Source organism: Chelmon rostratus, chromosome 23 (genome assembly GCF_017976325.1).
Source record: "Chelmon rostratus isolate fCheRos1 chromosome 23, fCheRos1.pri, whole genome shotgun sequence".
Classification (NCBI taxonomy): domain Eukaryota; kingdom Metazoa; phylum Chordata; class Actinopteri; order Chaetodontiformes; family Chaetodontidae; genus Chelmon; species Chelmon rostratus.
This window is the reverse complement of record NC_055680.1, coordinates 17,054,341-17,079,805: the sequence shown is the minus strand read 5'-3', so window position 1 is coordinate 17,079,805 and position 25,465 is coordinate 17,054,341. Positions and strand designations below refer to the sequence as shown.

Below are 25,465 nucleotides of genomic sequence, written 5' to 3'. Positions count from 1 at the left end.
TTTATGTAATCAATGGTGAGGGGTTCTGTTTCCTGTTGTAGGGTTCTGTTGCCCTATAAAGTCAATGACTGAGAATATACTTCCCAGTTAAAGGCCTTTATTATTGGTTCTTTTGTCTGTTAACGTCAGTTTTTTGGGGTTTTGATGCGTTACAAAGTTAATATTCTGGAATTCTATTATCAGTTCAGTATTATCAGTTAAACGGCCCATTAAAGCCAATGGTTTGAGTTGTTCTGTCAACATACGCAATCAAAATATAATAGATGCAAGTCAGTGATGCCTAAAGGTCAATGGTTGGGTCTTTTATTCCCTGATTCAGTTAACTGTTTAGAGATTATATTAGTAGTTTAAATTCAGTCGTTCTATTGGCCATTTAAAGGCAATGGTTTAAGGTTCTATTACATGATGGATATGGCTTTTATTGCCTCTTTAAAGTCAGCAGACTAGGGTTCTAAATTCAGTGATTAAGAGCTCGAGTCCCTGTCGCAGACAATCGTTAAGGTTCCATTGCTCAATAAAGGTAATCATTTAGGGTTCTGTTGCCTTTTAAATGTCAGCGGTTTAAGGTTCTATCACCTAACAAAGCCAATGGGTATGTTTTCTGTTGCCTGATAGGATCAGGTTAGGGGTGAATATATAAAGAATATAATTCAGTGGTAATGTGCTGCCTGATAAAGTAAACGGTTGAGTGTTGTCGTCCCTGATTAAACTCAGCTATGAGAGACCGATCTCTGTCAGTTTGGGCTTTGAGTCAGTAGATCAGGTCAGTGCTGTAGATTGAAATAGAGTTTGTTTCCACAGCGAAGTACGTCTGTTCTTTTATCTCGGGAACGTGGCGGACTGAGAAAGTCCAACGACTTTTTGTGTTCTAACAGCCAACAAATCATCAGATTGGTGAACAAAACAACAACCAATAGTCCTCTTTTATCAGCAGTAATTACTTGCAGGCTGCTAAAAAACAAGCGGCTCAGAGTGTTTTATGGTGATGAAGTGAGCTGCAGGTTATTATAGTTTATAACCTCATTGATTTTGTTCTGGCAGAACTTCACACTTTCAGCTGTTTATGAGCGAGGGATCATTCAAGTAGACGGTAATCTTCCAGAATGATGTTGTTTATTTAGTCCTGTTTCGTTCGTGGAATCAGCCGTGTGAGCGCCAATTCAATGTGTGTCAGAGAATATCTTCACTGCTCGCTGAAGGGTCCCGCAGTAACAGCCTCGGCCAGCGGGGGGCGCTAGCAGCCACTCAGCGTGGTGTGTGTTCAGTCTTCGTAGAGGAAAAGCGGGAGAACGTGATGCAGGAGGTGGAAGGAAAAGAGGAGGAGAGATGAAAAAGACTTAATGTCACTTTAGTCCTCTTCAGCCTTCGTCGTCCTCCTCTCCCTCTCCTCCCCTTCATCTCTCCCTCGATCTGCCACCCTCTCTCTCTCTCTCTCTGCAGGTGCACATAAGAGTCCTCAGATGAGTGTATTCTTTTCATGACAAGATTGAAAGCACTTCATCTGTAACCTACACAGAGTGTGTGTGTGTGTGTGTGTGTGTGTGTGTGTGTGTGTGTGCATGCACCAGATGTGTTTATGTTAGTCACTGCAAAATGTGTGTATTTGTGCTAAGTTTGTGCCACAAGTATGTGTTGAGGTGTGTCTCTGCGAGGTGTATTTGTGTTTTGTAAGAAGTGTGTGTGTGTGTGTGTGTGTGTGTGTGTGTTCTAAAAAATGTCTTTGTGTGTGTGCAGTAAGTGTTTGTAGGTTTGTTTATGTGTCTCTGTACCCAAAGTGTTTGTAGCTGCGTGTTTATGTGAAGTGTGGGCGTGTGTGTGAAGTGTGTGTGTGTGTGTGTGTGTGTGTGTTAGAAGACAAGGCGAACCATTGAGCTGTTTTTGAAGTGAATTAACAAGTCAAATGAGTGCCGCAGCACGCTGCATAGGTTACCACACACACACACACACACACACACACACACACACACACACACACACACACACACACACACACACACACACACACACTCCCACGCTTATCATCACGGCTTCTTTGTTAAGGAAGATGAGGCCAATTAAACTGATATCACTCTCTTGTTGTCGTTTATGCCTCCTCGTTCTCTAATCTTTCTGTTTCATCCATTTTTTGACTTTTTCCTCTTCTCTCACTCTCTCTCTCCATCCTTCCTCCCTCCACTCCATCGTCCATCATCTATCCTTTTCCTTTCTCTCCATGTTTTTTTCTTCACTTCCTCCATCGTTTATCTTTCACCCTCCCATACTGCCATCTCCTCTTTGCAGCTTCCTCCCTCAAACCCTTTCCTCTTCCTCCAGCTTCTTTCCCCCCTTCTTCTTATCAGTCGTTCCTAAAGTCTTCCTCCATCCACCTTTCATCTTTTCTCCTCTCTCCCTCCGACACCACCCTCTCCTCTTTGCATCTTACTTCCTCCTGTGGCTTGTTCTTCTTCTTCCATCTTTGTCTTAAGTCTTTTCCTCCTTCCTCCTCTTTCAAATGTTTCTTTCTGAAGATGCTCCTCATTTACTCACATCTTCGTCCGTGTATTACTTTTCCTCCTTCCTCGTCCTTCTCTAATTGCTTTAGCTTCCTTCACTTTCACTTCACCTAATTGTTCTTCTTTCTTTTTCCACCTTCTGGTTTACCCTCTTCCTGTTGTCTTCGTTTATCTCTCTCTTCCTGTCTCTGTCCACTCTTCTTCCTCATCTCTCTCCTCCTCTCTCTCACTTCATTTCTCCCCTTTTCTCCCTCTCTTCCTCTCATCTGTTGGTCTCTTCTCACTATTTTCTCCAAACTCTCTCTCCTTCTCTCACTCTGTGTTTTCTAACAGTGTGATAAATGTCCATCTGTGATTGGCCGATGCCCCCCATCGCCGTGGCGCCCGCGAGGTCGTAAACAACAGCCCGTCTCCCCCGGCAACGTGGCGTCTCCATGGACGCAGGGCCGCTAAGACGACCAACTCTGCGTGTGTGTGTGTGTGTGACTGAGGCGGAATGCGACATCCGACGATTGCCAAGTTTGTGTGTGTGTGTGTGTGTGTGTGTGTGTTGTATGTATGTACTGTGTGTGTGTGTGTGTGTTTGTGTGTGAGAGAGCTAATGAGCGATCATAAGTGAGCAAATGTTTTCTCTGGGTTCCACTAATGTTCGACAAACACACACTTCTGAACACACACACACACACACACATTCATACCTGATGTGTGTGTGTGCGTGTGTGTGTGTGTGTGTGTCATTAGTATGCCACAGTGAGCTGTGTCCATATGTCACTAAACACAACCATGTTTTATTTATCCTGAAGAGAGAGAGGGGGGAGAGAGAGAAAGAGGCCAACAGTCACTGTCAAGGGGACGGAGGGAAGGATGGAGGGATGAATGGAGGGAAGGATGGAGGGAAAAAAATGGTTAAAGCAGAATTTGAAGGAAAGAGTGCAGTAAGAAGGAGAAGTGAAGGTTGAGATGGACACAGGAGTGGTATGAGGAGTAAGAGGAAAGGAGGGAAGAAGGAGAGAAGGAAACGAAGGAAGTAAGAAAAAAGGAGGCGAGGAAGTTCGAAGAGGGAGAGAGATGAAAAGAAATGAAAGGATGAGAAGGATGCAAAAACTTGAAAGAAAGGAGAGGGGGCAGGTAGAGATGGAAGGAGACAAAAGGAGGCAAGGAGGGAGAAGAAAGAGCAAGACGGCAGGTGTGAAGTTAGAAATGAAAGAGAGGGAAGGAGGGAAAACAGAAGGGAGGAAGGAGAGAATGAAGGAAGAATGAAAAGGTGGGAGGAAGAAGGACTGGAGGAGAGGAAGGATAGACCAGAACAAGCAAGGAGAGGGAATTATGAGTGAGTGTCAAGTGTGAAGGAAAATGACGGGAGGAAGGAAGAAGGCAGAAAAGGAAGTCAAAGATAGGAAGTAAGAAATAGGGTGAAAAGCAAGGAGGGAGGGTTGAAGGAGACAAGAAAGGAGGCAAGGGTGAAAAAAGGGCAGAGGAATGAAAAGAACAAAAAATGGGGGAATGAGAAAGGAAGTAAAAAATAAAAGAAGGAAATGAAAGAAGGATGGAAATGAAAAAGATAAAGGCATTAGGAAGAAGAGAGCAAAGAAAGATGACGGAGGAAAGGAAGGGAGGAAGTACTGAGGTAGGAATGACAGAGCGCTAAAGATAAGAGGAAAATGAGTTGAGGAAGAAGGAGTGAAGAAAAGAAGGAGGGAAAGAAAAATGAAAATTAAGAAAGGTAGGGAGGGGAGGAAGGGAGGAGAGAAAGAAGGGAGACAGAGGAGAGGAAAAGGGGGAGGAAAACAAAATAGGAAAGAATTAAAGGAGAGAAAAAGGCAAGAAAAGGAAAAAGAAAGGGAAGAAAAAAGGAAGCAAAGGAAACACTGAAGTGGCAATAGAAGGAGAGAAGAAAAGAGGAAGATAGGAAGGGAGGGAGGAGGGAGGGATGGACAGATGGAGGAGTGGGACCCCAGAGACGTGTCATTCATCACACCACCATGCAGTCTGCACTCGTTCAGCCTCTCTTTCTCTTTCTCTGCAGGTCTTTTTCTCTTCTTCTTCCCCTTATGACATCTTTTTCTCTTCATTCATTCCTTCATTCTCTCGTATCCAGATCCCTCCATCGCTGTAAGACTTCCCTCCCTCCTTCCACTCGTCCGCTGTCAACTCAGAAACAATCTGTCTTTCTTTCCTTCCCACCATCTTTTGCTCTGTATCTCCCTCCCTTCCTCTTTGGCAGTCGTTTTTAGGTTTCATCATCTCCTCTGGCGACTTTCCTCCTTTCTTCTATCCATCCTCTCTCTCTCTCTCTCTCTCTCTCTCTCAGCTTTTCTTTCTACCCATTTTCACTTTCGGTGCCGAAAAAAAAAATCCGTCTTTTTCCTCTATTTCACCTTCACGTTTACATCAAACAGAAAAGGTGTGGATGGAGGGATGGAAAGAAAAGACTGAATAAGGAGAGATGAAAGAGGGAGAAATAAAGAAAAAAAGGATCGAAGAAAAGAGGGAATAAAGCGACGTAGAAGGAGAGATGGAAGAGTTAAGTAAAGCTGGAAAAGGTGCATCAGAGGGGAAAAAGAGGGATGCAGTGAGATGGATGGCTCATGTGAAAGAAGAAGGGAGAAGAAGAAAAGATGGATGAAAGATAAATGGAATCAATGATGAGAAGAGGAAGGGAATGAAGATGAAAGGGGAACAGCGATGAATTTCCAAGAATGTTCTACATTCATTATTTCCAGAGGATAAACCCCAGAACATCAGCATGCTACCTCTGTCCTAGTGAGCATGTTAGCATTTAGCTCATGTTAGCATTTAGCGCATGTTAGCGTGCTACATTAGCATTCAGCTTAAAGCACCACTGTGCTGAAGTGCAGCCTCAGAGCGGCTAGCATGGCTGTAAGCTCAATCTTGTTCAGTCATGAAGGTTTGATTTTTGCAAAACTTTCATAGATCCTAGAAAAACTTTTATTTTAAATTATTATTATTATTATTATTATTAGTGCAATTTGACTGACTTCAATTCAGTGCATATTTTTTCAATAGTCAGAAAAGCTCAGCTTCAGCTACTGTGAATCTGATGCAGCAACACGTTTCAAACACGTTGTGACAGGAGCAACAAAAGACTGGGAAAGATGTGGAACGCTCCAAAAAGACCTGTTTGGATCATTCCACAGGTAAACAGGCTGATTGGTAACAGGTGATAGCATCATGATTGAAAGGCTCAGCGGTTCACAGCGAGGATGGAGCGATGATTGGATGAAGGAGATTAATACCTGGACTCAGGAAACTGTTGTCAGGAAACAGTTTGATTGGAAATGATTGATTCGTGTTTTACTGATGTTTTTTTCGGTTGTACATGGTTGCATGCATATACACATACACACTCTTCTGTCAGTGCATACACAGTCGTGCAGTACATGCACACAGAGGAACACGCAGTTTTAGAACATATAGTTGCTGTCTGGTGAAAACCTTGTATCTCCAGATGTAGTGATTTTAAATGTGTGCTCCTGTATGGGTTACTTGATAACCTACAGTAAAACCCATTGATTTCCCTGAGAAATGCAGGGTTCTATATCTTCAACCATTAAAAGTTGACATTTTGGAGATGCGTGGTTTTTGCAGGCACGCTATGTAACAACATCCAGCTGTATTACCTCAGTTAAACAAACCAAATAAAGCCAGAGAGAGGAAGAAAAGCGTGGATGAAGGAATGAAAGTCTGAGTCTTACCGGTGTGCGACAGCAGGTTGGGGGACAGCAGGCCGGGGAGACCCGGGTGCAGCAGCCTGGGGCTTTCCTGGATCCCTGCACCAGCACAGCGCTTCGGAGGACGGCCCGGACGAGAGCTGGAGGGGGAGAGACGGAGATGACACAGAATTAGATCCACAGCAGTGAGTGCAGAGAGACGACGGGATCGGGGTTGTTGGACTGTTACCGGGGGAGCGAATCTATACGTGTCATCCCATGTGATCCGCATCTATGTGACCCACAATCATACAAAACCAGATTCCTCCATGACAATAAGGACGTCAGGTCCAGTTTGGACTTTGTTTAGGAATGTTTAGGAACTAAAAGGAAACATCCATATTGTCCATAATTTTATTAAGTACTGGATCAGAAACTCCTCATTGTGTATAAAATGTTTAACGTTTTATGTATTTATTACGTCTGTGCTCATATTCAGTCTGATTATTACATGCTAACTTGTGTTTATCATCACAGCTGGAACCTATTACACCTGTTTTGATGACTGTTTCGTTTCATTTGTCTTTGTAGTTGAGTAAAATTAATTAAAAAAATGCTGAAAGTAAGTCCAAACAATGAAAAATTGGATCATATTTTGACTGAAAAACATGAAAAATTGTGACTTTTCTGTTAATTTACTGCTCCATATTTCAATTTACTGCCATTAATCAAGAGATAGCTGATTTTTATTTACTTGATTTACACCTTCAGTATAAAGTCATGTTTCAATCTCACGTTTGTTAAATGTAAAAAGCTGGTGGAGCAGCACTTCAGCGGTGGAGGCTGACAGCTGGATGCTCCAGCAGGTCGCTCACACGTAATGAAATCACAAAGTGACAGCACGCGGCGCACAGTCGTGTCAGGGCGCCGCCGCTGGCCGCCATACTGGAGAACAGCGACGTTACAGCTGATTGGCTGATTCCAGGACTGAGTCGTTCTTACAGTTCGTGTCTCCGGGGGAAATGAAGCGATCTTTTCTCTGACATTTTCACACCTCAAAGTACTAAAACCAGCAGGAAGTCATCAGCGTGTTCAGCTTTGACATGAAACAACAGAAGAAGAATCCTGACGCGACAAATATCAGATCTCTGATCAATTCACTTGGACTGTTTTATCATATTTTATATCACAAAGATCGCGATTCAGTACCAAAGAACATGAATAATAATCAAAATGCTTTTAATAGTGAGCTTATTTAGAAGTCAGCATTCAGCTCCTTCACAATAAAAGCCCTCTAATGGCCAGGGCTGTGGCTAAATTCTGGGAATTCAGAGGTTTAATGCTGGGAAATTAAGCTGTAACACTTCATTTTATGGGTCTGTATAATTCACTAATGATTTCCTACAAAGTTTCCAGAAAATAATCAAGTTATTTGGAACTAATTATAGAAAAGATGTAAAGAATTACCAGGAAATAAAACTGAACAGCTAATTCACTAAATAAAACAGTAAAATCCAGTTAATTTGGTTTCTTTTCGGTTTCTGGCTGCTGGGTATGAAACACCATGAAACAATTTAATGTCTTTCTTTTGTCTTTGCAGCTGGAAGACTTTTATTGTGAAGAGGCCACAAGCAGGAGACACTAATGACTATAACTTAATATATATATTTACAGATTTTTCGGTCTTTGTTGCCAAAGGATCTGTTTAAATACAGAATTGGAGAGACAGAAAAGCAGACATTAGCGTTGACTGGGGCTAAATATGCGAACACTGATGTAAAACACTCTCACATCCACACACGAGCACAGGAATACATGTTCTACATGTGCAAGTGGGCATGAATACACATCCTCAACACAAGCCGTCCTCCCTCTCTTCAGCTCTGACACACACACACACGCATAACCTACTGTATTATGCATGTGCACGTAGGCATAAATAAACACGCACGCGCACGAGAATACAGTAACTGCACACGTGCAACTGAACATAAAGGAAGGTGCACACACACACAGGAGGTGCGCATGCAGGCCAACTCTCTGCAGGGTGGCTAAGTAACAGATGGCCGTCCAAAGTCATTTACACCTAGAGAGAGAGGGAGAGAGAGAGAGGAGCAAAAAACTAAAACCTGTACAAGACATCACCACAGTGAAAATAGAAGAGAAGGGAACAGAAGAAACCCAGAATGAATAAAGAGGCTGGAAGGGGACAGAAAACAGAAAATAAACAAACAAGCAAACTGTAATAAACTGATTTAACTGTGCGTTAATATAAGCTGCTAACATTAGCATGTCCAGCTAGCTGTCTACCTACAGCAGTTAACCAAGCATTACTTACAAGGCTAAAGAGCAGCCTAACATTAGCTCGCTAAGCTACATTAAATACTTTGCATAGTATGGTAAAAAAAAAAAAAAGCTCTATTGGATTTTACCCTCCAGCAACCAGCTCGTTACCTGGGATAGTGTTCCTCATCAGTAGCCTTTCCTCTAATTAAAAAGAAATATATATTCTTTGAAAATGTAAACAGTAAAGCATGAATGTAGCTAACGTCAGCGTTGTTTACTAGAGACATGCTAACTGTGCTATGCTAACTAGCTACAGCACAATTATTTCTGTGTCTTCTCTGGATTTTTTGTACCTTTAGCCTGAGACATGTAGCTTTAGCCTCAGTCTGTTAGCATGATAGCATGTGTAGCCATCAAAATCCCACTTTTAAGACTAGAAAAAAGGGTTAAGCTAAACAGAACTGGACGTGCTGATTTTTTCTTTTTATACTTGTGTGTTGTATATTTGTATCTTGTTATTTGTAATGCTACTGTTTTTGTTACCTGCGCAGGGAATACGGCTGTAAACTAGCATTCTTACTCAAATTTGTCACGCTTACATCTTGTGTTTTATCCTGTTGCTCATTAACATGCTCCGTCCCTATCAAATACACAAATAAATAATAATAATAAAACACAGCGTGTGAAGGACTAACTAAGGCTTTCCTTCAAGGGTTGAAATGGGGTAAAACAAGTCACAGAGCTAACATTAACTAGCTAGCTAGCGAGAGCTAACAAAATAGCAGTGAGCATTTTTATCTGGTAAAATTCTAATTTGTCTAAATTCAGGGACCTACTGGCCAAATTTAGTTCAAATTTTAACTGAATTTTTAGACAATCAGGTAAAGAAAATACAAGTTTATGCACATTTTTATTCACTAGTTATGCGAATATCAGGAGCGGATTCATCGAGATAAGCAGTAGGTGGCGCTAATTCTTTAATCTGGCGGCATTAATCTACTGTAGAAGAAGAGGGCGCAACCAGATGACGTAGTTAAAGAGCATCAAACCTCAAATGGTGGGAAAAAAAAGTGGAAAACATGATGGAAATTCAGTTTGTCCTAATTCGAGGAAGTTTCCGTTCTTGTGCCTCGTCAAGGGACGTTTAAGTCACCTGCTTCATGTTCGTCATTTACTCGCTGTTTGTTTACGCTGCACTTTGTCACATTTTCTTTTCGTTGTTACACCAACTTCTTTTTCAAATGTTATTTTGTTTTTTCTGTGTTTTCCATTTTTCATTTTTTCATTTTTCTAAATTCTGACTTTTATAAATTGCAGCTCCAGGTTGGCAAATTGCAAAATTCTCTGTTTTACAGTTGAATAGAATAGAATAGAATAGAATAGAATAGAATAGAATAGATTTTGGACATTTCAGGAACATGTGAGTCAGATCCCACTGGGAGTGGTAGAAAGAGGGAAAAGTGAAAGTGTAAAAAAAAATATGGAGAGAAAATGCCTGAAAATGTTTTGGGGTGTGATCCTGTACGTGAGAAAAAGACACACACACACACACACACACACACACACACACTAGGTGAGAGAGGCAGAGGAGCATGAAGAAATGAAAACATGAACCTTCACTTTTCCTCTGAACTCTGCTTAACCTCTCCCTCTCTTTCTCCTTCAATCACACACACACCTGTACAATGAACACACTATTCTTTCCCTCGCTTACACACACACACACAAACACACACACACACACACACACACAGGTGTTTGCATTCAAACCTTAAAGCCTTTCCATCAACAAACCCCCTGCTACCTTTCAACTCCCACGTACACACATACACTCACAATGGATACATGTTACAGTACCAGGTGTGTGTGTGTGTGTGTGTGTGTGTGTGTGTTCATCTGCATCCATCCATGTATAAGCAACATTAAAGTGTGTATGTGTATCCACGTGAATCCATGCCATGTGTGTGTGTGTGTGTGCGCAAAGGACACATGATATCGCCTTCTCATTAGCCTTACAGTTCTTTGTTCAGAGTAATGACTGCAGTGTGTGTGTGTGTGTGTGTGTGTGTGTGTGTGTGTGTGTCCCGTAGGGTTGCCATATGTTGGGCATTAATCCTCGTCAACGGTCCACTCTCCTTACTGCACCGAGCACAGGAACAAAGAGCAGGTCACACACATCATACACACACACACACACCATGCATGTAGAAGCTGAAGTACATACACTCACATACACACTCATGTACACAGAGGTACACACACACACACACTGGCAGTCCACTGACCTAAATTCATTGGTTAACCCTGAACCTTGACTGCATTCAAACCCTTAAATAGAAACAAGCCCATTTGTCCCAAACACTGAAATCATTACAGGACAGGTAAGCCAGCGACCTTTGACCCCCCCGACCTCCTTACCTGCACACATTCACCCCGTCAGCGAGCCGAGTCCTGCAGGAAGCAGACTAACCAACACACCTGTCTCTCTTCTGTCGCTTCCTGTCATCAGCCAGTTCGGCTTTGAATAGAACACATTCACACGGCGGCCATTTTCCTGTGATGTCACGCTCAGGGTGGGAAGAGCAAATATCATACAGGTGTGTTCCCGGTCGCAAGGTCTGTAAACATTGCTGGTCAATTAATTATTATTAATTTGGAGCATTTTTTGGAGCCTGACTTCTGCATTAGCATGTCTGACACAGTTAGCAGATGTTAGCTTTTCACAGGTGTTACATCTGCATCACCTGATAACTAGAGGCTGATGCACAGATCATTTGTCCGCCACAGATCTTTCAGCTTTAAATGTTCCGCTCAGCAGTTCGTTAACGACTAAATCAAACGTCTCCTCAGTCAAACTGTTCATTTACGTCACTTATTTTTGAAGAGTTCAACTGAGAGTTAAATGATAATATTGGATTTTTGTCCAGCCTTCGCCAGAATAAAAACACATTAGCTGCTTGTTGCCCTTTTTGAGCATTTTAAATTAGAGCTAAAAGGCCGTAATTTCTAATTAAAGTATAAAATTAAATAAGAGTTGAATGGACGTCGTCATTTTTCCTGTTTTGTGCCGTAAATCGATGCAGATTTCCCTTCAGAACCTGACAGCGGTTCAGAAAGCAGCACACAGAGCGGAGGCAGCGAGAGGCAGACAGTCTGCTCCCGTTTGTTGGCAGTAATTATAATAATGTCTCATAATTAAAGAGCTAATGATTTATTGATGTTAATTAAAATGAGACACAGCAGGTTCAAAATGTTTGCTGCTGATGTATTTTTTGTTTTTTGATGACCTTTTAATTGGCCAAGAACACAAAAACACGCCGCGAATGGAAAACATGAAGCTGACATTTCACACACACACACACACACACACACACACACACACACACACACACACACACACACACACACACACACACCAGATGATCTGATGAGCCACCTTGAAGTAAGTCTTCCCACTTTGACACACGCGCACCCTCGCCTGTCCTCCCAAATGGCCGTTTCTATGGCGACGGAGCCTTGATCAATACTCCGTCATTGGCTCTGATGGCCGGTCAGGGTCGGTCACACACACACACACACACACACACACACACACACACACTCACACACACATACAAACAGGCATGGCGGTGAATAAGCACAGCCTCGCTAACACGTTTGACAGATTGATTTAGCTCGGAACGTGCAGAGGTCACACACACACACACACACACACACACACACACACACACACACACACACACACATACACACACACACACACAGAGTGTAGTTTATCAAAGCCTGGTGCGGTCAATACGTGGGGTAGAGCGAGGGGTCAGCCCTCTTTAGCTAAAATCTTTCATCTTTCTCTCCCTCTCTTCTTTTATCTCTCCATCAGTGCGCTGATCTATTTCTCCTCCTTCTCCTCCTCCTCCTCCTCCTCCTCCTCTTCTTCTTCTTGTTATTTTTCGGCCTCTGCTTTATTCATCGGTTTCCTGTCTAATCCTTCGTCATCTGGAGATTCAGATTCGTCTTTGTTCTCGGACCCCCCCCCCCCCCCCCCCCCGCATCGCGCTCAAATGTGGTTTTGTATATTTTTGGTGTCCAGATGAATTTCATTGGATCTGACAATGATTCTGTTTTCACATTTATTTCATGTGTTTAATTCTAAAAGTTTTCCTTATTTTTACTCCTTTTCATTCATTTATTTTTAGGCATTTTTAAAAAATATATTTCTAATTTACCGTAACCTTCAGTTTGATTTTACTCGACCTTCATCTGATGTTTTCTGTGCAGACTTTCAGTTTTAATTACAGATGGACGTGTTTCCGTTTTATTCCTGGAGCGTATTCTGTTCTGTTTTTGTTTTTTTCATGTTGGCAAAGGTGTGTTCTGTTTGATCAAGTGTGCAGATTAATATTACAATTTTAATTCCAATTATTATTATTTTGCCACAATTCCTTTTCAGTTATTTACCTGTGAGACCTGCAGTCTGACCTGAGCTTAAATACTACGTGTACATACTTGTATATAATACTTCCACTGATTCATTCGTTCATGTTTATGTGCATGAGTGGCGGACCCCGCCACTAGATCATTTCATCACCAGCCGAATCACCAAAGAAGAAGAAATCCGCAGCAGGAAGCAGCCGCTGGTCAGCTGCCTGTCGGGATGTGGCGAACTAGTTTCAGTGCCCGCCCACACCGACGCTGAGCCAATAGAAAGTCTGCTAATAACGGAGCTGCCGCCCCTTTAAACAGAAAAAAACTTTGATTTCTTCTTCTTCCTTTTTTACCGTTTTGACTGTAAATGATTCTTAATTCCAGTTCCACTGTCACTCCTCTTTTTCCATGTATTGCTCCATTAATCTACCCATCTCTCCATCCATCTCCCTCACCTTCCTCCTCACTCCATCTTTCATCCTCTGCCCTCCCCCAGCTTGAGGTCAAATGATGATGTCACAACCTCTCCATCGATTAATCCTTTCTTCCTCTCTCTCTCTTTCTTCCTCTTCTTCTCTCCATTCTCTCTCTTCATTACTTTCTCTGTTTTTCCGTCTTCTCTTTCTTTCTTCCTCCTCTCCGTTCTTCTCTTTTTAGACTCCACCACCTCCCTCTGTCTGTTTTCTGTCTCCCCACATCTCTCGCCCATCATAAATCGTGTCAGATCTCTCTCTCTCTCTCTCTCTATTCTTTTTAAAGAGACACCAGAGAAATGGGATATATGTCTGTCCACACACACACACACACACACACACACACACACACACACACACACACACACACACAGGGCATCATAATCATGGACGCTCACGGACTCACGGAGCGAACGAGACAGAGAGAAAGAAAGAGAGAGAGAGATGGATGTTTACTTTTCTCTGGGCTTCCGCCTCTTTGATTGGACAGATGAATGACTTCATTGTGTGTGTGTGTGTGTGTGTGTGTGTGTGTGTGCGCGCGCGTTTCCTTCCTCTCTCTTTTTCGGCCTTTCTTTTTGACCGAGGGTAAAAGATAGAGAGAAGGAAAGAAGGACGAGTAGAAATGGACAGAGGCAGAGTGAGCGGGCCAATAATAAGTATTGATTGATAAGGGAAGTAGAGCGAGAATAATAAGGAAGAAAAAATCACCTTAAAACACAGAGTGGAGGGAAACAGGAAAACTACATTGATTACCTGATGACACCGCTCTCCTCTCTTCATCCCTCGCTTTTTCTCCCCTCTGTTCATCTATTCTCTTTCTCCGCTTATTGTAGTTACTCGCCGTCCTTCTACTTCCTGTCTCTCCTTCTGTATTTATCATCTTTCATCCACTCCATCCAGCCATCCTTTCATCCAACCATCAATTCCTATCTATCCATCAACCATTCATTCATCCAACCTTCAATCAGTCTTTCTATCAATCCATCCATCATCCATCCATCCTTCAATCAATCGACAGTCATGCACCTATCATTCATTATTTGTTCATCCATCCAACCATCCAACCATCCATCCGTCTATCATTCAATCCATACATCCAACCTTCTATCTTTCACATTAACCATCCGTCCATCATCTATCATCCAGCCATCCAACTATCATTCAGTCCATCCATCCATCCATCCATCATTCCATCTTTCACATCATCATCAATCATCCATCCATTTTTCTGTCTCTCTATCTATCCTTCCACCATCCATCCTGTTATCATCATCATCTCTCTATCTGCCTCTTGATTGGTTCATGTATGTATCCTTCCATCCATCCATATATATATCTGTCAGTCTATCTATTCATCCATCCAGCTAGTTTCCATCTGTCCATCCGTCTCAGTCCATCCACCTATCCATCATCTATTCCTCCATCCGTTCCATCTATCTATAGTTCCATCCATCCGCTTCTCTCTCTCTTTCCCTCTTTTTCTCTCTCTCTCTCTCCCTCTATCCCTCTCTCCCTCTCTCCCTCTCTCTCTCTCCAGAGGAACAGGTGTGCTACGGGACAAGAGACAAAAACACTCCTGCATTTTTAACCAGCACCTATTAAATATTAAACACTGCACACTCACACACGCACACACACACTCACACACACACACACACACTCACTCACACACACACTGAGGGAGCGACACACAATCGCTGACGAGACAAGTTATACAGGTCGATGGGCTAACGTGTGTCTGCATGTCTGCATGAGTGTGTGTGAGCGTGTGATGGCTTTAAGCGCCATTACCTTACTTCCTAGGCATGTGGGCACACACACACACACACACACACACACACACACACACACACACACACACAGAGGCAGGGATAATTCATACAGGCATACACGGTGCTCTCACATGTTAGCATTTAAGAGGTAAAACTATAACAGACTCCATGTTCTCTCTGTGTCCATGTCCCCCCTCCCTCCAGCTCTTTGAAGTGCTCATAACAAACTATAACAACAGGAAGTTTTCAATGCGCCACATTGAGAAGGAATGTCACATATGGTATGAAGGGGGGAGGGAGGGAGGAATGAACAGAGGGACGCAGGATTGGATAGACAGATAACGTGCTGGACAAATGGACACTCAATAAGCTCACTTCTAATTAGCACACATTAGCACGCTAACACTCCAAACTAAGATGAGGAACATTAGCATGTCAACATTTTGTACATGTTAGCACACTGAGGTAGGGTGGCTCACCGTGTTGATCTTTGCTCACTGGAAAAATGTAAGTAAGACATGCTAACATGCTAAACTAAGCTAAGCTATGCTCTTTGTAAGCATTTTAGCATGCTGATGTTTGCACTCTGCATTATGACGAAGCCGAACACACGCAGCACACTGAAGAAAGAAAATTAAAAAAAGAAAGATGCACCTTTTGCATCCCAAAAGGGATAAACAGGCTAGCAGCATTGCTAACCAGTTAGGGTAGTTCCCTGTGATGATCTTTGCTCAGAGTAGAAACATAAGATGAGGACAGACAGACATGTTAGCATGCTAACATGATAAACTAAGATCGTGAACGTGGTAGACGTCATACCTGCTAAACGAAAGCCTGCTAGCATTTTCAATGTGAGCATGTTAGCATTCTGGCATATGCAATTAGCCAAAAAGAATAAGGGTTACGTGTTGTCTTATTACAGCATAAACTGGCTAGCTCATTGTGCTGATCTTAAACATAAGAAAGATAGAGAGAGGAAGGTGTTAGCATGCTAACATGATAAACTAAGATGGTGAACATGGTAAACGTCATACCTGCTAAACGCCAGCCTGTTAGCATTTTCAGTGTGAGCATGTTAGCATTCTGGCATTCGCAATTAGCCAAAAAGGATACAAGTTAAAAGAGTGTACACAGGCTAGTAGCATTGCTAACCAGTTAGCAGGTAGCATGGCTCACTGAGTTGATCAGAGGAGGAAGATGAGATAGAGGAAGAGAGAGAGATGCTGGAGAAGGAGGGATGAAAGTAATGAGGAGAGACGTTTGACACATGAGAGGGAGGGAGGGGGAGGAGGAGTGTGGGAGGTGAGAGACAAAAATGAAGAAGAAGAAGAGTTGCCCCAACCATCATCAGATCAATCTCATCCCTTTTTATCCCCCCTTCATCTCTCCATCTCTTCTCAGCTGTAGTTAATTTTCTGCCCCTCCGTCTCTCCATCCTTCACCTCCGTCCATTCCTCCCTCTTCTTTTACCTGTCCTTTCCTCCCTCCCTCTCTCTCTATCAATCTCTGCCTCCCCCTCTCCATCTCTCTCTCTCTCTCTCTCCCTGCAGTTAAGTCAGTGTAATGTAAATGATGTGCCATCGATCGCCCCTGACAGTGCAAGGACGCTCACCTCTTCTCCTCCTCCTCCTCCTCCTCTTCTTCATCGTCCTGTCATCTCTCTTTTCACACACACACACACACACACTCCCTCTCTCTCCCTCTTTTTCACACCCCTCCCTCCCTCACTCTCTCTCCTCGGCTGCTCTTTCCTCCACCCAGCATCTTTTATCTCTTTCTCCCATGCCTCTCTCTCTCTCTCTCTCTCACTCTTTCCATGTCTCTCTAGCTCTCTCGCCCACTGCCTCCCACGCCTGTCATCTTTCATCTCTCCCTCTCCCTTCATTTTACTCTCTTTCTTTCACCGACCATCATTTATGTCTCTCTCCCTCCATTGTTCTTTCAGAACATCTGCTCTCTCTCTCTCTCTTCATACCTATACCATCTTTTATCTTCGCCTCTCTTCATCTCTCCTCCCTCTCTCTCCCTCTCTCTCCCTCTCTCTGCTGTCTCAGGTCTCTGCCGTCCATCTTTAGCTGTTGGCCTCGTTTAAAGGAACACAAACCAGCACTAAAGGTTCAAATCACCTTCAGTTTTTAAGTTAAAGAGATGCAACTTTTGTTCGGTCTAATTTTATACACAGAGCTGCTGTTTACAACCTGATTCCAATAAAGTTGGGACTCTTTTAAACATAAATGAAACATAATGAGATCACCTGCTCATCCTTTCTCACATAAACTCACCTGAAAACAGCACAAAGACAATATATTTAATGTTTGAGCTCATCAGCTTCGTTGATTTTTGTAAATATCTGCTGATTCTGAATCTGATGCAGCAACTCGTCTCAAACAGGAAGCAACTAAAGACTGGGAAAGATGTGGAACGCTCCAAAAACACCTGTTTGGATCATTCCACAGGTAAACAGGTTGATTGGTAACAGCTGATAGCATCATGATTGAAAGGCTCAGTGGTTCACAGCGAGGATGGAGCGAGTAATAATAATTATCCTCCATAGCTGATTGATAATTTAGTATTTATATAATGATATTCTGTCTCATAGCTAATGGCTAACTGCTACTGGATAGTTCAAATTTACAGTTTAGGTGGAATAATGACTCAGGAGGGCCGGGTGATAATATTATTATATTACAGTTTATCATCCGACTGTCTAAATTAATGATTTCAAGTTAAAATTTTAAGTTGTTGTCTCTGTTGTGATTCATGATGGTGGAATAATGAATATAATGAACATCAGTCTGATTATTCTACATATTGCAGTAATATCAGTTTTAACATCCGTTAACATCCTTATTCACACTGAGATATCGATTTCAAATCAATCGGCTTTATAATTATCATAATATCCTGCAGCAGCACATGCAGTAGCACAGAAGTGCATCATGGGAGCTGTAGTTAAAAACAGTGAAGAACCTGAATGGCCTTTCATCTGTTCGGCTGTGCAGAACAGTACAAATACATGTTTTTTCTTTCTTTCTTTCTTTTTTTTTAATTTCCTTTCTTCAGTGTGTTCGGCTTTGTCATAATGCAGATCATGTCCTTCCATTCTCAGCTGTCATTAAACTGTAAAACACTGAGAATTAATAACAGACATAAATGACAAAATACACTGTATTTCATCGCTGTTATGGCTGCAAATACAGATCAGCTCTAAAACACCATCCTGGTGCACGTTCCCGCGTTAAAACTGTTATTCTCACAATAAATTCCACATGTAAACACATCAACTGTGATTAAGACATGTACGCTTTTTACACAACTAATTAATCTATTCAGATCATTGGCTGATTAAAAATGCCTCGAATAAACAAATGGATATAAATATGTAAAAATATATACGTGTTGGAAAACAATTAAATTACAAAATAAAAGCAATTTAATTCTAAAAAATAAAAGAATACTAATTATTATTATAATATTAGTGATACATGTAAATGAATTTATTATATTGATATTAGTTTGTTATATATTAATCTATACTGTATAACTGAAAAAATCTGATCTTATTATTCAAAAAGTATATTAAGATGATCTTATAATCACTTCCTCTCTCCCTCATGCACTTCCTCTTTGCTTGTATTAATTAGATTCTTCCTCTCTTCCTCCACCTTCTTCTTCTTCCTCTCTTCCTCCACGGTGTCCTTTGATTCTTCGTCTCTGTCCTTTGTTTTCTCTCTCTCCGTCTCTCACCCCTCTTGTCACTCCTTGTCCTCCTTTGTTCCCTCCGTCTTGCTCTCTCTTCCCTCTTTCCTTTCTCCTTATCCAAATAGAGGACACAGACAATCCAATAAACGCCCACGCTCTCAACAGCTGGAGTGTGTGTGTGTGTGTGTGTGTGTGTGTGTGTGTGTGTGTGTGTCTGTGAAGCACCGAGTCAGCAGAAAACTAGGATGACACCCTCAGCGCCGGACAGGAATGTCACAGAAAAAAAAGAGAGACGAAGAAATAAAGAGAGAGAGAGAGAGAGAAGACAGATGGGAGAGAGAGAGAGAGGAAGGACAGGAGGGGAGAGAGAGAGAGACAGAGAGAGGGGAAGAAGAGAAGAAGAAACTCTGGGGACACAGAATGACACATGCAGTATTACTCACCGGCCCCATACATCACACACACACACACACACACGTGTAGACGCACACACACACATGTAGATGCACGCACACACACTTGCACACACGCACACACACACAATCTTGAGCACAAACAAATACACAAGGACAGGAAAAGACAAACCGACACACTTTCTTTGCAGCCTAAAAACGGAGCTTCAGGGAAAAGTTCGTTCATAAACTCGTCACTGCGTCGTCATGCAGCGCTCGAAGTACATTTACTTCTTACACTTCATGACAACTCCAAGGTACTTGTGCTTCACATGAGTATTTTCATTTTATGCTATTTCATACATCTACTCCCCTACATTCATTCCAAAACAGTAGTAACTAGTGACTGTGCAGATTAGTATTACAGTACAGACAGTATTAACGAAGAATAGAGCTAATAAATTATGATGTATTATTATTGAACAAGTTGAAATTAGCTTCACCTTTACCGGCTGCAGTATCAGTAATGAACGCATTAATGCGTCACTAAATATTCAGCAAGTTGAGCTGATGGATTTGTTAACGAACAGTTGCTTATTTGCACATCCAGCAGCTACAGAGCAACATTATCATTCATCAAGTCTCTCTTTTAGCTCTGTTTTTGGTCTCCACCATCTCCTGAGGGAAATATCTGGCTCTTCAGCTGCTAAATGCTCCACTTTGTCCACCAGCTGGTCTCTAACTGTGTCTGTCCGCCGTTTGGTCCTGATCAGGTAGCGTTCAACAAACAAATGAGCTCCAATCAAGACCCACCGACCGAGGTGGGTCTGCTTCAAAGTGGACTCTGGCGGTCCGTCTGCGCCGTGAAAGCAAAGCAGACCAACAACAGTATATTTTTATAGCAGATACGTGATTTTAGCAGGACTCTGCTGATTGTGAACCACCAGGGAAGTGATCTTTCATATATTTAGCTTTTATCCTCCTCTGTGAGCTTAAGTCCAATAAAAAGTAAATAAAAAGTGTGTGACATCCCATAATAGTCCCGTCGTAAAACTGCCATACAAGACTCCGGTTTGTCATCATAATAATGTTCATAATCAGTTTCTTCTTTAGATCTTTGAGAAACGTGAATAAACACATAAGAAGCATTAAAGTCAGAGACGGGACTTCGGTTCGTGGACGTGCTGATGATGCAGGATGACATCACCAAAACTGTCCAATCATTGCTAATGATGTCGAGACGGCAGAAAGCAGAATAAATGCACAAAAAAACAACGGCACTGTTTAAAACGTTTGTACTTGTGGTTTAAGACTGACCTACAGGTCCGAGTCTGCTACGTTTTAATGTGCTGTAACGCACAAAAACAAGCGTCGACCATCAGCCAATCAGGTCGATTGCCGACTGGTTAAATAAGGAAGAGACGTACACTGAGATGCTTCGGAAACAAAGAGAAACCGCTGTGTTACTGTGGGAGATGCTCAGCCAGGCGAGGGTGGAGGTAAACTGAAGGGTTTGAGGGTGGAGGAAGTTACCACCACGTGTGAAACTAGACTTTACCCTCGTCAGAGCAAAGTGAGGAACCAGCCAACGTTCGTCAAAGCGGTCTGTTCATCCGGCCACCAGGTGGGGGCAGCAACGCGCCGCTCGGCTGTTCGCCAGCAGAACGAAGAAGTTTCTTTAATCGATTTTCAGTGTGAAACGTTTAGTGTGAGCAAAACCCTGTTTGACACGTAAACTGGGTTTTTAAATTTAACCGCACACGGTCTAAATCCAAGCCAATACCCAAAGACAGCAGCACACACACACACACACACACACACACACACACACACACACAAACACACACACACAGTCAGAAGGTAAGCCTGGATCCTACAATAAGTCCAGTTTTATGACTAGTGTATAACACCAACAGCTGAATCAATATTAGTTTACACTGGGTCACAGTGGACACACACACACACACACACACACACACACACACACACACACACACACACACACACACACACACACACACACAGCTCCTTCCTTTCATAAACACACACACTGACTCTACCAGAATATATTATTATTGCAGAATTACACACACACACACACACAGATTAGCTTTTATTCTATTACACCCTCGTGGTAGGTCGGCTTGGCCATGTAAGGAAACACACACTCTCACACTCACACACACACACACACACACACAGCTCGCCATTATAAAAGTGATAACAGTGATGCAATAAAACACACACGCTGAGCTGGTTATTATAAAAAATGATAAACATTCAAAGAGCTGTAAAGTTTTACAGTGATGAACTAACATATCAACTTTATTAACGGCTGACGGTCGTCGTTCTCAGGCTGCGCTTCAACGCGCCCCTTCGAACCACTTTAATCCCCCCTTTCTGCCTTCATCACGGCTGATACACTCGAGCTGGGAGCTGGACGGGACGTCAGATCACTTCAGGGTGATCCTGGATCAGATTCTGATGCAAAAACAAATTCTAACAACAGATTGACATTAACGTTCGTCCCTTTTCCTGCTCGAGGTGTTTAATACGCTGCATATTTCACATTTTTCCTCTGATGTTTGTTGATTTCACTTTCGTATCTTCGTTTTTAATTGTTTTGTTAATTATTTGTTATAAGAAGTCCTGAAAACGTATTATTATTATGATCATATGATCAAATTACGTCGTCACGTTTGAGTGTTTGTTGATTAATCCAAGAGAATTTTAATAAAAGAAATAAATCATGACGTTTTTCATGAACGTTAGCAAATGCAAAAACTGCATTTTTAATTCTGACGCTCTGACGGAAGAAATAAATGATAAAAATCAGGTTTTGACACCGAAGAAAAAAGTGTGGAATTAAACGAAATCCGCTTCATCGACTTCCTCTGAAGGAAACATGGCGGCGCCGCTCGAACACCCACACGACTCAGGATCTTTCTTTCTGCTGGACTGGGGGTGAATATTCATCAAAGTCCAAAGAAAGCTCCACATTAAACAGAGCGACAGCCAAAACCTAAACCTCCTGCGACCTTTGCGACCTCAGACGGGGGCCAGACGACGAGGACCGTGGCTCCCCCCTCGAGCTACGGCGGCCTGGAGATGACACAAGCGATACCGTCACGTTTCCTCGGCCGGGGGAGAAGTAATCTGGCTAATTAGAGCGGAGATCCAGGAGGAACGTCCAGCGATGAGGCGATATATCACCGTGGTAACGACCGCAACAATAAAACTGCTTCGTCATTTGCTTTTTTTGGCTCGAGAATGGGGGCTCTTCATCCCTCGCAGGTTGAATATTCAGCCGTGTTGCTGTTGTTAGCGAGGGAACTTCTGCTCCAAAACAGAAAGTAAAGCCACAAACAGCAGCTGCTGAAGCAATTACCGACCCGCTCTCATCGACCAGCGCCCCCCCCAGCACGGACGTCACGGTCATGTTATTCAAACGGTTCGTTTTAAAGACGAATGCACGACTTTCCAGCTTCTCCTGCAAACACAAGTGCTGCTGTTTCACGCAACCTGCGTGATTTTAATCCGATCTGATCCAAACGTGGAGCAAACGAGCCCGTCAGAGGAAGCCGAGCAGAGTTTACGAGGCCGCCGATGATATTTGATTAGACGCACACCGGACCGCTTTATAAGGCTGTTACCTCTGTTATCAGTTAGTCAGTGGGAAGAGGGAGGCGAGGGAGTTGCTCCATTATTGCTGTTGTTGTCGGGCCATGCTAACATTTCAAAGTACAGCTTCACCTCTGTTGACGTTTATCCGTCTTCGTCGCTCTTCTTCTCTGTTTGTTGTGGCGATCAGCTGGACACTGGCGGGCCGCCATACTTGTTTGGATTTTGGCCATCAAACGTTTGCCGAACGAGCGATTAGCAGTTCCTGTTTGTCGTGTGCTCATGGACGTACAGATAATTATTAACGAGCCACTTTGAGACTGAAGGAAACCTAAAAACGTGATGATTCTCAGGCAAGTTCTGAAGTTATAAGGAGCATTCTGTAAAAGCAGATTTATGGATGTTTCTTTACATGAAAGAGAAGCTGCATTTAAACCTCAGAAAATGCTAATTAATCTTAATTACTTGGAGGTATATTCTTGCCTGCAGACAAAAACATACATACATGTTCTTTAATCACAGACTAAAAGACTCAAAGCTTATACAAGCATTTAACAAGAAGATCCTTGAGACCTGGTGTCCAAATCAACCAAACTGAAGATTTAACTTGAGTGAAATCTGTATTTTCAGTAGCAAAACACAAAATCCTTTCCCAGAAAGAGAATGATATTAGCAGGAAATCCAAAGTTTCAACAAAAAGAAAATAAAATGAATTAAAATGTGTAACTGAACAGTTTTCATGATCAACCAACAGGTTTATTGGTATCAAACAAACAGAAACCAAACAAACGTGAGTCGAATGAAACCTGCTCAGGCTCCTGGTGCAGTGGATACATGAGCTCACAGTGATGCAACGCCTCATTTCAGGGGCCACCCTGGAACATTATGCTCCAAAACACAATCTATTTAATACAAAATGACACAGATTCTGCCATCAGGGGATTTCAGCAGGTCTCCGAACCAGGAGCGTTGTCATTATGCATTAAAGGACACAAGGTGTGCTGGAGCATGAGGGTGTGAGCTCTGGAGAGGAGGAAATGAAGAGGTGTGCTGGCCACTTTACATGCAACAATGTCAGTTTAAGCTGTTTTTGCATTCGCTAACGTCCATGAAAATCTGATCTTATTGATGAGACGTTTGACTGTTTACATGAACACAATTTCCTGGTTCCGCCTGGATTAAATTGTGCACCTGGAGCACTGCAGCATGTAAATCCAGATCCTGATCCAGGTTTCTGATCTACCACGTGTGCAGGTGCTTCTTCAGCTTCAGCTATTTGGTAATGGGTCAGAAAAAAGTAAGAACCTTTTTGATTAACCAGAAACAGCTGTTTTAGTGCTCTGTTCAACATCACCAGACTCCATTGATAAAAATAGTAATTTTACCCCACAGAACATGGGAGTTGCTGGTCTACTGCTGCCTCAGTCAGTTAGTTTGTCTGTGTTATTGTGTGACTTTCTGTTTTAACATATCAGTTTGTATCTGAACTAAACAAACTAAACAAACTGACCAGGCAGCGGTAGATTAGCAGCTCCTGTGTTTTGCCAGTTAAAAATTGCTGTTTTTGTGAAAGGAGTCTGGTGACTTTGGACAGAGCGATCCAATGGTTGCTTCTTGTTAAACAAAAAGGATCGTACTCTTTAACAAAAAGGTCTACCTGTGCAGGGATCCTTTCCAGAACGCTGTCAGACACCTAGAATAACAACCCGAGTCTCTCAGTGGCAAAAAACAACCACCTTTATTGGACGTACAGTGGACGACGGACACATTTGTCTCCCAGGGTTACGCCGCAGACCCTGCAGCCTGTGTCACGGCTGCCAGCTGAGGCATCGACTGGACCAATTCCAAAACTATTTAAACCCAAAAACATGTAAGAACAGGGGCCAGGTTTACAACTACCAGAACTACCCTGTAGGACTTGCTCACAAATTATTGCAAACGATCAATAATCGTCTGTGTAGTCGATGCACTGGATGTGTCTTCACGTCTTTTGTTCTGTCTGTCTATAGATGAATAAACCCTCTTCAATCAGTCTGTCTGTGCGACTCAGCAGTGAATGGTAAGAAGCTTCAGCTCGTGAGTTCACCAGTGCTTCCAGTAAATATGAGGCCCGGTGTGACGCACGCCTCTCGGTGTGTATGACAGTCATTCCCTTTCCTGGAAGCAGCCGGCCTGTAAAAACGTGACTCTGCCTGGTTACATTTCACAGACCAAACTTTGTTTTTAATAAAGCGGCCTGTTATTGCCCTCATTACGCTGCCGTAGTCTAGTTAATCTGTTTTCAGGGAGTCCAATGTGCTCTCTGGATTGTGCCGAGTCAGCCTTAACCGGCTATGGACTTTAATGGAGTCAGCGTTAGTCTTCTATTAATTATAGCTGACTGATAATTTTCCTGTTTTGTTCTTTTGGCTTTACAAAGTGCGGTGAATGGCTATGCAAATGAAGCCGTCACCGCTGTGTTTCTCGTGGTATCACAAACTCCCCATTGTGACATCATCGGCGGGAGAATTTTCCCTCCCGTTTTAATTCACGTGAAGCACTTTTGAAAAGATGCTTTTAATGAAGCGTCACACATACTTTCAAACGAACAAAGTAACTAAGTACTTTAGCTGTATTTGAAGTCCGGTC

General features: G+C 42.6%; 1 protein-coding gene across 1 annotated transcript in view; it reads right to left on the bottom strand.

The window, feature by feature from the left end:
* LOC121626564 (dachshund homolog 2-like) overlaps window positions 1-25,465 on the bottom strand; it is an 80,763-nt gene that overhangs the window by 29,282 nt on the left and 26,016 nt on the right. The window contains exon 2 of the mRNA XM_041965144.1: window positions 6,209-6,324. Within this exon, the coding sequence (XP_041821078.1) occupies window positions 6,209-6,324 (116 nt within the window). The remainder of the gene's footprint in view (window positions 1-6,208; window positions 6,325-25,465) is intronic.